The sequence below is a fragment of the Mauremys reevesii genome, linkage group 8 (assembly GCF_016161935.1).
Source record: "Mauremys reevesii isolate NIE-2019 linkage group 8, ASM1616193v1, whole genome shotgun sequence".
NCBI classification, from domain to species: domain Eukaryota; kingdom Metazoa; phylum Chordata; order Testudines; family Geoemydidae; genus Mauremys; species Mauremys reevesii.
In genome coordinates, this window is record NC_052630.1 from 56,103,300 (window position 1) to 56,118,372 (window position 15,073).

At 47.7% G+C, this 15,073-nt stretch overlaps 1 protein-coding gene across 2 annotated transcripts in view; it reads left to right on the forward strand.

The window, feature by feature from the left end:
- Nucleotides 1-15,073, forward strand: part of RNF2 (ring finger protein 2) — a 58,178-nt gene that overhangs the window by 39,362 nt on the left and 3,743 nt on the right. For both annotated transcript variants that reach the window (XM_039484839.1, XM_039484838.1), the window contains 2 exons: nt 13,148-13,420; nt 14,538-14,709. In XM_039484839.1, the coding sequence (XP_039340773.1) occupies nt 13,148-13,420; nt 14,538-14,709 (445 nt within the window). The remainder of the gene's footprint in view (nt 1-13,147; nt 13,421-14,537; nt 14,710-15,073) is intronic.

Genomic DNA, 15,073 nt, shown 5'->3' on the forward strand with positions numbered 1-15,073 from the left:
CCAGGCTAAAACTACCCACTCACCACTGCTCACACCTGCCTGCAGTTCAGCCACATGGCTGCATGTACGTATGTGGTCCAGCATGCCTGGATCCATCTCCAGCCAATGCAGAAGTGGTTGGCATCAGTCTACATCCCCAATAGATACGATCTACACCTGGTGGTCAGGGTGCTGGTTCACATCCAATCGTTCCTGGATTGGTGGTTGAGCCCTGAAGTGGTGTTGGAGGAAGTTCCCTTCACAACCCCCGACCCTGGTTTCTGATGCCTTAGACCTGGGTTGGGAAGCCCACCTGGGCAAGCTCAGCACACAAGGCCACTGGTCGTGGGATGATCTGTCCCTCCACATAAACACCAGGGAGCTCAAAACAGTTCACCTGGCCTGCCAGGCTTTCCTGCCCCAAGTGAAGGGCAAGGTGGTGCAGGTCATGACAGACAATACCACAGTGATGTATTATATCAACCGGTAGGGCGGAGCCAGGTCATCAGTCCTTTGCCAAGAAGCTTTCCACCTGTTGGGCTTCTGTGTGCGGCATGCCATCTATCTGGTGACCGCGCATCTGCACAGGGCCAAGAACGTGGTAGCACATCGCCTTAGCAGGACCTTCGTCTCGCCATGAGTGGTCAATCCACCCGGAGGTGGTCAATGTGATCTTCCAGAGGTGGGGACCCCCTAGGTGGATCTGTTCGCATCTCATCAGAACAGGAAATGTCCCGTGTTCTGGGGATTGGAGAAGGGCTCCCTGTCAGACGCCTTTCTGTTCCCATGGTCGGGGGCTCTGATGTATGCCTTCCCACTGGTGCTGCTAATCCACAAGGTTCTTATGAAGATCAAATTGGACAAGGAGAAGGTGATCCTGATTGCTGGCGAGGCCATGCAAGAGCTCTGGTTCGGCATGCTGATGCACCATTTGGTAGCTGCCCCACTGCAGCTCTCCTCTGGCCAGACCTGCTGTCCCAGAACCATGGCAGTCTTCAGCAGCTGAACCTGGTGGCACTGCACTTGACAGCATGGCTTCTGCATGGTGCTCAGCCCGAGTCCAACAGGTCTTGTTGGGTAGCAGAAAGCCCTCCACCAGAGCAACCTACCTGGTCAAGTGGAAAAAGTTTGTGTGCTGGGCCTCAGACTGGGGTTTCCGGGCTGAGCAGTCCTCGCTGTGCGTGATCCTGGACTATCTTCTACACCTCAAGCTCCAGGCATTGACCCTGTCATCGATCAAAGTCCACTTGGCCACTATTTCAGCCTTCCACACTCCACTCCAGGGCAGGTTGGTTTTTGCTCATGACATGATGGTCTGGTTTTTGAAAGGTGTGGAGCATCTCTACCCACATGTCAGGGATCCCATCCTTCCCTGGGACCTGAATCTCATGCTAAAGCTGTGGCTCATGGGTCCTCCCTTAGAGCCTCTAGCTCCTGCCCCCTTCTCCTCCTCTTCTGGAAAGTTTCTTCCCTGGTTGCAATAATCATAGAATCATAGGATATCAGGGTTGGAAGGGACCTCAGGAGGTCATCTAGTCCAACCCCCTGCTCAAAGCAGGACCAATTCCCAACTAAATCATCCCAGCAAGGGCTTTGTCAAGCCTGACCTTAAAAACCTCTAAGGAAGGAGATTCCACCACCTCCCTAGGTAACCCATTCCAGTGCTTCACCACTCTGAGTGAAAAAGTTTTTCCTAATATCCAACCTAAACCTCCCCCACTGCAACTTGAGACCATTGCTCCTTGTTCTGTCATTGGGTACCACTGAGAACAGTCTAGATCCATCCTCTTTGGAACCCTCTTTCAGGTAGTTGAAAGCAGCTATCAAATCCCCCCTCATCCTTCTCTTCTGCAGACTAAACAATCCCAGTTCCCTCAGCCTCTCCTCATAAGTCATGTGCTCCAGCCCCCTAATAATTTTTGTTGCCCTCCGCTGGACTCTTTCCAATTTTTCCACATCTTTCTTGGAGTGTGGGGCCCAAAACTGGACACAGTACTTCAGATGAGGCCTCACCAATGTCGAATAGAGGGGAATGATCACATCCCTCGATCTGCTGGCAATGCCCCTACATATACAGCCCAAAATGCCATTAGCCTTCTTGGCAACAAGGGCACACTGTTGACTCATATCCAGCTTCTCGTCCACTGTAACCCCCAGGTCCTTTTCTGCAGAACTGCTGCCTAGCCATTCGGTCCCTAGTCTGTAACAGTGAATGGGATTCTTCCGTCCTAAGTGCGGGACTCTGCACTTGTCCTTGTTGAACCTCATCAGGTTTCTTTTGGCCCAGTCCTTTAATTTGTCTAGATCCCTCTGTATCCAGTTTTTCTAAATAGTCCCGAACTACTTCTTTCTCCACAGAGGGCTGGTCACCTTTTCCCCATACGGTGCTGCCCAGTGCAGCAGTCTGGGAGCTGACCTTGTTTGTGAAGACAGAGGCAAAAAAAGCATTGAGTACATTTGCTTTTTCCATATCCTCTGTCACTAGGTTGCCTCCCTCATTCAGTAAGGGGCCCACACTTTCCTTGACTTTCTTCTTGTTCTAACATACCTGAAGAAACTCTTCTTGTTACTCTTAACAACTCTTGCTAGCTGCAACTCCAAGTGTGATTTGGCCTTCCTGATTTCAGTCCTGCATGCCTGAGCAATATTTGTATACTCCTCCCTGGTCATTTGTCCAAGCTTCCACTTCTTGTAAGCTTCTTTTTTTGTGTTTAAGATCAGCAAGGATTACACTGTTAAGTCAAGCTGGCCGCCTGCCATATTTACTATTCTTCCTACACATCGGGATGGTTTTTTCCTGCAACCTCAATAAGGATTCTTTAAAATACAGCCAGCTCTCCTGGACTCCTTTCCCCCTCATGTTATTTTCCCAGGGGATCCTGCCCATCAGCTCCCTGAGGGAGTCAAAGTCTGCTTTTCTGAAGTCCAGGGTCTGTATTCTGCTGCTCTCCTTTCTTCCTTGTGTCAGGATCCTGAACTCGACCATCTCATGGTCACTGCCTCCCAGGTTCCCATCCACTTTTGCTTCCCCTACTAACTCTTCTCTGTTTGTGAGCAGCAGGTCAAGAAGAGCTCTGCCCCTAGTTGGTTCCTCCAGCACTTGGACCAGGAAATTGTCCCCTACACATTCCAAAAACTTCCTGGATTGTCTGTGCACCCCTGTATTGCTCTCACAGCAGATATCAGGGTGATTAAAGTCTCCCATGAGAACCAGGGCCTGCAATCTAGTAACTTCTACTAGTTGCCAGAAGAAAGCCTCATCCACCTCATCCCCGTGGTCTGGTGGTCTATATCAGACTCCCACCACGACATCACCCTTGTTGCTCACACTTCTAAACTTAATCCAGAGACTCTCAGTTTTTTCTGCAGTTTCATACCGGAGCTCTGAGCAGTCATACTGCTCTTACATACAATGCAACTCCCCCACCTTTTCTGCCCTGCCTGTCCTTCCTGAACAGTTTATATCCATCCATGACAGTACTCCAGTCATGTGAGTTATCCCACCAAGTCTCTGTTATTCCAATCGCATCATAGTTCCTTGACTGTGCCAGGACTTCCAGTTCTCCCTGCTTGTTTCCCAAGCTTCTTGCATTTGTGTATAGGCACTTAAGATAACTCGCTGATTGTCCTGCTTTCTCAGTCTGAGACTTGCACTCTCCTGCTTGTGCTTCCTCCTGGTATCCCATTTCCCCACTTACCTCAGGGGTTTGGTCTCCTTCCCCCGGTGAACCTAGTTTAAAGCCCTCCTCGCTAAGTTAGCCAGCCTGCTTGCGAAGCTGCTCTTCTTCTTCGAGTGCTGTCCCTGTGGGTGCTCTACTCTAGGTGACGGTGCGTCCCGGCGCTGTCGATCGGAGATTTTCGGTAGCAGTGCCTGGTTGGGGCACACGCACCCAGATGGTATCTCCCGTCCAGTTGGAATCTTCCAGGGTGCGTGCGCCCCACACCCTCCTCAGTTCCTTCTCAACCGTCCTCGGCTGAAGACGGGACTCGGGGCAGTGCTGCCTTCTCTTCCCTAATCTCTATAGAAAACATAGAAATAGTTCTTAATTAATTCCCAGTTGTTTCCCTTCCTTTAGTATAGTTACATAGTTAGTTACTTAGTAAAAAAAAACAAACAAACAAAAAAAAAAACACCTCAGGCTTGTCTCCCCTTGAGACACTTCCTCGCCTATCTCAAACTCATAATGCCAGGAGCTTCAGGCTTCAAGAAATGCATCTCCTGTCAGGACTCCATGCCACGGTCAGATGGTCACTCCCAGTGTGTAAAGTGCCTCGGGGACACCCACATCCCCACGAAGTGCCAACACTGTGCGAGCCTCAAAACAAGAGCTCGTCGTGACAGGGATCTGCGCCTCAAGATCATTATGATGGAGAAATCCCTGCAGCCACTGTCGGAGACGGGAAAAGTGGAACCCACTCCCACACGATCCCCAGCCAGATCAGAACCGGTGGGGAGTGTCGCTTCACCCTCCCTGGAGCGGAGGCACGAAGCGGGAAAGTCTCACAAGCGAGACTCTAATAAGGGTAAGGGGTCTCCTGCGAGATCCCTACCCCCTCTGCTGGCAGCACGAAGTACTGCTGCTTCAGCCTCTTCACATGCCTCAGCTGCTGCTTTGCAGAGCTGACAGGCAGGGACCAGACTTCCCGCGCTGGGAAGGCACTTACCCGTTCGGTCCCCTCGGTGCCGCAAACGGCTGCAGCACGGACACCTCGCTCCTCCTCGGCACCGAGGAACGCTACGGCACCAGCACCACGTACCTCGGCACCAGCAACAGCCACGGTGCCGACAGCGCAGTCAGCACCGGCACCAGCAACAGCCGCGCTACTTTCAGCCTGGTCAATTTCAGCGCTGAAAGCAGCCGCGATCCCGCCAGCGCGCTCTGCCTCAGCAACAAAAATAGCAGCGGTGCCGACAGCGCGATCAGCCTCGGCACCGCGAAGACCGTCGGCACCCAGCCACTCTGTGCCCTGTGCACCAGCAGGGGACCCCCTGCAGGGCACATCAAAGCACAACTCTGCAGGAAACTCTCTGTCACTCTCTCCTAGCAAAGAGCTAGAGCAGGGAGCAGACTTAGTTCAGATTAAAGAGCACGAACAACAGCTGCTCACTCAAAGTGACCTTTTAGTGCCACCTGAGCCTCACTCTCCACTCCTGGAAGCAGAGGACTCCTTCCTTGACCTGCCACTTTCTCCACCTGAAATGGCTTTCACCGACGGTGACCTTGAATTGCAACAGCAGGCAGAGTTCTCCCCTCCTGCTTCTCCTCCACAGGCACCTTTACCACCTCAGGTCACGGCTCAAGTTCAGCAGCCTCAGTTTCCCTATGCTGCCCCTCCGTGGGTGATGCCTGGGTTTTCCTACCCCATGCCTTGGCCGCAGTGGTACCCGTGGCAGAATCCTCCTATCAATCACCTTCCTCCGGTACCTCAGTCTCCTGCTCCATCCACTTCCAGGGTGCCTGAACCCCCTCCTGAACTGGGGAACTATGCACCATATCCTGATTCGCCTAATCCTAACTCTCCATCAGCCGCAGATGAAGCCAGCCTCCCTCCACCCCCACAGATCGTGGACGACTGCAAACAGTTCCAAGAACTTTTTCGGAGGGTTGCGATCAGCCAGGATATTCCCTTAGAAGAGGTTCAGGAGAAGCAACACAAACTCCTTAAAATCCTTCAACCGTCTGCACCCTCGAAAATCGCGCTCCCTATAAATGAAGCACTCATGGAGCCAGCTGACATTCTCTGGCAAACCCCAGCTTCTCTGGTACCAACTTGCAAGAAGGCTGAGCGTAAATATTACGTTCCTGCAAAGGACGCAGACTTCCTATTCTCTCATCCACCACCGAACTCCCTTGTCATTGATGCAGTGACACAGAGGACCAAACATTCACAATATCGACCCACCCCTCAGGATAAAGACCTTAGACGCCTTGATGTCCTGGGACGCAAGGTTTATACATCCTCTACACTACAGTTCAGGATTGCTAACTACTCTGCCCTCCTCGCCAGTTATGATTTCGATAATTACAATAAGCTTTTCGAATTTGCCTCCTACATACCAGAGGACAGAAGAGCAGACTTCAAATCAATCCTGTCTGAGGGACAATTAATCTCCAGAACAGCCCTACAGGCGTCTTTAGACGGGCGGACACAGCAGCCCGTACTACCGCAACTGCTGTGGTTATGCGCAGAACCTCATGGCTCTCTGCATCCGGCATTCCTAAAGAACTCCAGACTAAAGTGGAGGATCTCCCATTTGACAAGGACAAACTTTTCTCCCAAAAAACTGATGAACTCCTCCATACCATGAAGGATTCCAGAGCGACACTGCGCACCCTGGGCATTCAACCATCTCTTCCCAAGAGACAGCGATACCAGCCCTACCAAAGAACACGTCAGTATTATCGCCCTCAATCTAGACCGTACGACACAACTCGGAATCGTAATAGACCTCCCAAACGCAGACAAAATCAGAACCAAGCCACCACCTTCCGTCCACAGGGCAATAAACAACAGTTTTGAAGCTTTGGTCGAGGGTCTGCACGACCACCCCTTGATTCCACCACTTACTTTCCCATTTGGCCACCGCCTCCAGTATTTCCAACATGCCTGGCAACGGATCACTCAGGACCGCTGGGTCCTCGAAATAGTTCAGACCGGTTACTCCATTCCTTTTATTTCCTACCCTCCTACCCATCCCCCTTCCCCGTCCCTCTTCAGGGACCCCTCCCACGAGCAGTTACTTCGCACAGAAGTGGCTCACCTTCTGCAATTAGGCGCAGTGGAGCCTGTGCCTCTGCAACACCAAGGGACAGGTTTCTACTCCCATTACTTTCTAACACAGAAAAAGACCGGGGGATGGAGGCCTATATTAGACCTACGCCGACTGAACAAATTCGTAAGGACACAAAGATTCAAGATGGTCACATTGGGCACAATAATACCCGCATTGGATCAGGGGGACTGGTTCACAGCCCTCGACCTACAAGACGCTTACTTCCACATATCAATTCATCCAGCTCACAGACGCTTCCTACGATTCACAATCGGTCACGATCACTTCCAATACCGAGTTCTTCCTTTCGGACTCTCCACGGCTCCAAGAGTTTTTTCCAAGACCTTAGCCGTCGTTGTGGCTCACCTCCGCAAACACGGAGTCACACTTTTCCCCTATCTAGACGATTGCCTCATCAAGGGCGACTCCTGTGGCGACACACTTCAAGCCACACGTCTCACCATCTCCCTCTTTCACAGCCTAGGTCTCCAAATAAACACCCAAAAATCCACCCTGATACCCACGCAACAGATAGAGTTCATTGGAGCTCATCTCGACTCAACCCAGAGCAGGGCCTCGCTCCCATACAACAGATTCCTCACTATCACACAGCTCATACGCACACTCTCTACTCGTCCCAGGACACAAGCAAGAATCTGCCTACAGCTCCTTGGTCACATGGCAGCTACCACCTTCGTGGTTCAACATGCCAGGCTACATATGAGATGCCTCCAGGGCTGGCTCAACTCCAATTTCAAACCCAGCAGACATCCCTTAGGGATGCTGCTAACTCCTCCTCCCAATGTTATAACTTCCCTACAATGGTGGACAAGTCCAGAAAACCTCTGTACAGGGGTTCCCTTCCAGCAACGATCCCCAACGCTCATGCTCACCACGGATGCTTCCCTGATAGGTTGGGGAGCGCATCTAGGAGAACACAAAGTACAAGGTCGATGGTCTCCATCAGAGACGCATCTACATATAAATCTCCTAGAACTCAGAGCAGTGAGGAAAGCATGCCTTCACTTTCTTCCCCTTATAAAGAACAGATATCTGCGAGTTTTAACAGACAACATAGCATGTATGTATTACATAAACAGACAGGGGGGTGCCAGATCACATTCCCTCTGCATGGAAGCCATTCGACTCTGGAATTGGTGCATACAACATCGAATACAGATCATCGCCTCCTATCTACCAGGCTGCCACAACACTACTGCCGATGCACTCAGCAGGCACTTCTCCACAGAACACGAGTGGGAACTGCACCCCACAGTACTCCAACAGCTTTTCTCCCACTGGGGCACTCCATCAATAGATCTCTTTGCCACGACCCGAAATCGAAAATGCCCCCTGTTTTGCTCCAGAGCGGGACTCGGGACTGCATCCCTAGGGGATGCATTCCTCATTTCATGGAACAGTTACCTCCTGTACGCCTTCCCGCCTATCCCTCTACTACACAGGGTTATTCGGAAGATCGCGGACGACAAGGCCCAGGTCATCCTTATTGCCCCGGCTTGGCCAAGACAGACGTGGTACCCTTACCTTCTCCGTATGTCCTCCCGTCACCCATGGGCTCTCCCCAACAGGCCAGACCTCCTTTACCAGGACAACGGGCGGGTCCTTCATCCCCAACTCCAGAAGCTCCACCTCACGGCCTGGTTCCTTCATGGTTCCAAACCCATGAACTAGCCTGTTCCGAACAAGTCCTACACGTCCTCCTGCACAGTAGGAGAGACTCAACCCGCAAAACCTACCTTCAGAAGTGGAAGCGCTTTGCTCTTTGGTGCTCACATAAACATTTAGCACCCAACAATGTGACCCTTCCTAACATTCTAGATTACCTCCTCAAACTGAAACAGGACGGACTTTCGCTTAGTTCCATCAAAGTGCACCTGGCGGCGCTTACCACCTTCCACAAACTATTGGATGGGTACTCACTCTTTACACACCCCACCATTAAACGCTTTCTCTCTGGCCTGCAAAATCTCTACCCTGAAATTCACGCAACAGTGGCTACATGGAATCTTAACCTCGTTCTTCATGCTCTCATGAAACCTCCATTTGAGCCCTTGGCTACCTCCTCTGATCTCCATATGTCCATGAAGGTGGCTTTCCTAGTTGCCATAACGTCAGCAAGGAGAGTTGGAGAAATAAGTGCCTTGATGGCCCACCCTCCATACACAATCTTCTCCAAAGATAAAGTCACTTTGAGACCACATCCGCAATTTCTTCCTAAGGTGGTATCGACCTTCCACCTCAACCAACCTATATATTTACCAACTTTCTACCCCAAACCTCACAAAACGCCACAGGATGCAACCCTGCATACTCTCGACGTCAGGCGAGCAATTGCCTTTTATTTAGACAGGATTAAATCATTCCGCAAGTCTCCACGACTCTTTGTTTCAATTGCCGAAAGATCCAAAGGCACGGCTATATCTAAACAACGTCTATCCAAGTGGATCTCTGACTGCATCAGATCCTGTTACCGTGCGAAGAATCTTCAACCGCCCGAAGGCATAAGAACTCATTCCACTAGAGCCATGTCGACATCCGTTGCCTTCCTACACAATGTTCCCATTCCCGATATCTGCAAAGCAGCTACATGGTCATCTGAACACACATTCGCAAAAAACTATGCTTTAACGCAAGACACTACGGCAGACACAATAGTAGGTCATACAGTACTATCTTCAGCACTTCCTACCGTATCTCCAAAGTCCCACCAACCGTAGTGGGTACTGCTATACATTCACCTAGAGTGGAGCACCCACAGGGACAGCACTCGAAGAAGAAGAGAAAGTTACTCACCTTGCAGTAACTGAGGTTCTTCGAGATGTGTGTCCCTGTGGGTGCTCCACTCCCGCCTCCCCTCTATTTTGGAGTACTGAGATGACTCTCCACGGTAGAGAAGGAACTGAGGAGGGTGTGGGGCGCACGCACCCTGGAAGATTCCAACTGGACGGGAGATACCATCTGGGTGCGTGCGCCCCAACCAGGCACTGCTACCGAAAATCTCCGATCGACAGCGCCGGGACGCACCGTCACCTAGAGTGGAGCACCCACAGGGACACACATCTCGAAGAACCTCAGTTACTGCAAGGTGAGTAACTTTCTCTTCCCTCTCTTCGTTAGGTGGAGCCCGTCTCTGCTTAGCACTCCTCCTTCTTGGAAGACCATCCCATGGTCGAAGAATCGAAAGCCTTCTCTCCGACACCACCTGCGTAGCCATTCGTTGACTTCCACAATTCGATGATCCCTACCCAGGCCTTTTCCCTGCACAGGGAGGATGGACGAGAACAACTCTTGCGCCTCAAACTCCTTTATCCTTCTTCCCAGAGCCACGTAGTCTGCAGTGATCCGCTCAAGGTCATTCTTGGCAGTATCATTGGTGCCCACGTGGAGAAGCAGGAAGGGGTAGCGATCCGAGGGCTTGATGAGTCTCGGCAGTCTCTCCGTCACATCGTGAATCCTAGCTCCTGGCAAGCAGCAGACCTCTCGGTTTTCTCGGTCGGGGCGGCGGATAGATGACTCAGCCCCCCTGAGGAGGGAGTCCCCAACCACCACCACCCTCCTCCTTCTCTTGGGAGCGGTGGTCGTGGAACCCCCATCCCTAGGACAGTGCATCTCATGCCTTCTAATCGGTGGAGTCTCCTTCTGCTCCCTTCTCTCAGATGTACCATCTACTCCTCTCTCCGCATTAGTACCTGTGGAAAGAACATGAAAACGGTTGCTGATCTGTATCTCCATTGTTGGTACATGGACTTTCCTCTTTCTTCTTCTGGTGGTCACATGCTGCCAAATTTCTTCACCGTCCCTCTCTCTCCTCTGCACAGCCTACTCCGATTCTTCAGGATAAGAATTCTTCAATAATGTCCACCCGTAGGGTCTCTGAGATCAGGGCACTTACTTCAGAGCCACCCTATACCGTGTTCTATAAGGACAAGGTCCAACCTGCATCCGCATCCTGCGTTCCTGCCGAAGGTAGTTTCACAGTTTCATACCCGTCTAGACATATACTTACCTATCTTCTTTCCAAAGCCTCATAAATTGAGAGAGGCGTGCAAATTTCATGGCCTGGACATCAGGAGGGTGCTTGCCTTCTACATCAACAGGACCAAGTGGTTTTGTAAGTCAACACAGTTGTTTGCTGTGGTGGCAGACAGGATGAAAGGTCGCCCAATGTCTGTGCAGAGGATTTCATCTTGGATCATAACCTGCATCCATTACTGCTATGACTTGGCAAAAGTGCCTCCACCAGTGTCTGCGACTGCCCACTCGACTTGGGTGCAGGCATAGTTGGCAGCCTTCCTGGCCCAGGTGCCGATTCAGGATATCTTGCAGGGCCGCTATCTGGTAATCTATCCACCTGTTTACGTTTCATACGCTCACCTAGTAAGCCCGGGACGATGCTAGCTTTGGTAGAACTGTGTTGCAAGCCACACAGCCATGAACTCCGAGCCTGCCACCAGGGATACTGCTTGTGAGTTACCTAGAATGGAATTGACATGAGTAAGCACTCTAAGAAGAAAATAAGTTACTTACCTTTTGTAATTGTTGTTCTTAGAGATGTGTTGCTCATGTTCATTCCATTACCTGCCCTCCTGTCCCTCTGTTGGAGTTGCCGGAAAGAAGGCACCGAGAGGGCGTAGGATTGGCAGCATCTAATACGCCAAATGCATGGTATATTAAGAGGGTGCTACAGCCGACCTTACAAATACTGCTGAGGCAAAAGTCTCCTGCCATGCACATGTGCTTGCACACACCTAGAATGGAATGAACATGAGCAACACATCTCAAAGAACAACAGTTACGAAAGGTAGGTAAACGTTTTTTTCCAGATAATTTTTATCCGGGTCTTAAAAAAAATAAAATTTCCTACCTTTTGACCAGCAATTTGAGTTCCTGTATCACATCCCAAACTCTCCATGACAGCAAATATTAGGCTTCACAAACTAGTGATTGTATTGTGTGCAAAAGATGGACATCAGTATCACAGTACGAACCCGCTTGCAAATCAGTAAAAGTATAGGCATTGCAGTATTTTTACACGATCATACAGATTCTCAAATAATACAATACAGTGAAATCTGTACAAAGAATCACCCCTTTTGGGCAACCTTGTGTCTGAAGAGAACACCCCTAAGGTACATCTAGATGTTTTAGAATATAATTCTGCTGTGTTTATCTGCACACACCTTGTTAATCTGCTAGTTTTATCAGTTCTTTGATTGGTCCCGTAGAGTGAAAAGCATGTCCTACCATAATGTCTCTACAGTTTAATAATATTGCATAATTTTGATAACATTTTGTCTTGCAAAATTATACTTGACCTGGGATAAGGGATTTTGTTCTGGTTTGGTAAGTAAAATCTCATTAGTAGGGATTTTTGTTCTTGGTTGTCTGCTGTCATGGGGGATGAGGGTAAACAGGCAAATAGATCTTGCATTTGGACTGGGACATTTTAATGACAATTTATTTTGCAAGGTTGAAAGGCATACATACAATTTCTCAGCTTGCTGTAGCACTATATTTAAGTCTAAAAGAGAAACAATTTGTATAAATAAAGTATAGAATAAAATATGCTTGAAACTCACACTGGTGGTACAGATATGATTACTCTTTCACAGTGCTCAAAGTAACTAATATGGTGGCATACATATGGGATCATATTCAGATAAAAGAATTAAGAACAGGGTGGCATAAATCAATTGTAGCTCATTAATATTTTGCCAGTGCATTATTAAATCTAATACAATTAAATATGTAATGTTTGGAAACATAGTATACAGTGTCCTTTACAGGTTGCTCAGTTTTCCACTGTGTCGTGGATGGGAAGGTACAAATACACTATTCTGAATTTAACCTAAAGGGTGTGTGTTGCCAGGAACGTAGTAATGTAGAGAAAAGAACCTGCAGTCTTGTGTGAAAATAATTATTGACCTGTGTTCCCAAAGGCCTTCTGATACAATAAATTTTTGGAAAAATATAAGCTATTAAACTGTATGGGATATTTCTATAAGAATCTATTTCAGAATTTATACTTTTTAAAACAAAGTTTTTCATGTGTACAATATCTGTGCAAAGAAAAGAAAATCCTTTTTTTAGTTTCAGTGCCAGAACAAAATCAGCATAGTCGCGCTATAGAAAAGAATGTTAGAAAAATTTATTGTTGTTGAACATGTAACTGATAATTGCTGTGAAATGTTGGTGCCTTCAAATATGCTAACTATATCACCCTTTGTGTATGACTGATTATAGACAATTGAAAAGAAATTGTTTGAGAGATACTGTGTGAGCCAGCATGTGAAAATTTAAAGAAATTTGATTAATTCTGAATGCTGATTGCTGCTGAAGAGATCACGTTTATTTACGTATATCTTTAAACAGGCTACAACGAGGCAAGAAACAACAGATTGAGAATGGCAGTGGAGCAGAGGATAATGGTGACAGTTCACACTGTAGCAATGCTTCGACACACAGCAATCAGGAAGCAGGGCCTAGTAACAAAAGAACCAAAACATCAGATGATTCTGGGCTAGAATTGGACAATAACAATACGACTGTGGCAATAGACCCAGTAATGGACGGTGCTAGTGAAATAGAGCTAGTCTTCAGGCCCCATCCTACACTCATGGAGAATGATGACAGTGCACAGACCAGGTAAGTATCTTCAACATCTTTTAATCATTTTCTTATTGCTACTTAATCTGTTGTTTCTTGAGGCTTTTTTAAAATCAAATGTAGACATTTCTTCTCTAGTTACACCTTATCCTGTTGAACTGAATGCACTTTCTCCATCCTAAATAGGGTAGCCAATTATTTTAGTTAATATTTTATAGTATCATAGTCTGTTTTAACCCTTTGATTGCAGAAAAAGTTCCTAACAGTTAAGAACACACCTCTGTTCTTGGTATGGTATGCTTGGTTGACAGCATTTTAAAACCACAGATGATTTTAGATTCCAGTCTCTCCTCACTCCTTTTGAAAATATGTATATAAAAATAAGCCTTATGTAAGTGTTAGAGTGTAGCTGAATGGATCAACATGTGAATTCCTTTGTCTTTGGAAATTGGGAAAGAAGAGTGAAGTTTTTCAAAAGTGGCTCAGGAGCATAAGTCCCATTAAAAGTGAATCTCACCCTAAATTCTGTGTAATCCTGTCCAGATCCATGCTCATAAATTCTGGTATCTGCAGTATGCAGGTTTGTATTTTTTTTTCTAGAGTTTCCTGAAATATCTGGAATCTGCTTTCTTATTCCTCTTCAGCACAAGAGCTTTCTCATGGGTTCTAGAAGTACAACATCCTAGGCCATTTGGCACTTTTGAAAATCTCACTCTTTGGTTTAGATTTCCAGAGAATGAGGAGTCAATGAAGAGTAGTTAGGGCAAGGAAAGTGGTCACAGAGCATGCCAAGTATCCAATTCTTGTCCACTGAATTGATGTCACACATCTGTGTTCAGAGGATTGAGCAGTCCTTAATATTTACTTTTTTTTTTTAAATGTCTCACATGATCAGTTAATTCAGGCAGATGACAAGTAGTAATATTTCCTATCCACAAATAGAGTGGGAGTCTGCGGAAGAGGAGGTTGAGAGAGGTGTGAGGACTTCTTTTCTTGCTCAGTAAATTGCTTCTTTTGTATCTTGAGTGAAAACATTGAGGCACTCTGTACTCTTCACATACAAGTTTGTTTACTTTTACATATGAAGCTTATCTAGTGCCTTTTTCTGCACAAGTGATTGAAATATGTTTGGTTGTCTTTGTTGCTACTGTTGCAGATATATAAAGACCTCGGGTAATGCCACAGTTGATCACTTGTCTAAGTACCTAGCTGTGAGGTTGGCTTTGGAGGAACTTCGGAGCAAAGGAGAGTCAAACCAGATGAATCTTGACACAGCCAGTGAGAAGCAGTACACAATTTACATTGCTACGGCCAATGGCCAGTACACTGTGAGTAGTTGATCTGATTGATACTCTAATTTAGAAATGTTTAGACCCAACAATACTATAACTTGAAGGCACAATGGATTTGTTATCCTATTGTGATTGGTTTGGATTCTGTCTACAAATTGGTCTATGGATTGTATTCATAATCCATTTTTAAAAGCATAGCACCAGCATTATTTGCTGTGACATTTTAGGCAAAAGTCTGTTCTGTGGCGATTGCATACAGCAAAAGCATTGATAGTAGAAAAGGAGTGGCGTGTAAATGTGTGGATGCTCTGGGCACAATCCCCTGAGCTAGGGTAAATGGTGTGGCTCCATTGACATCACTGGGATTTTACCAATTTATGCCAGCTGAAGATCTTGCTCT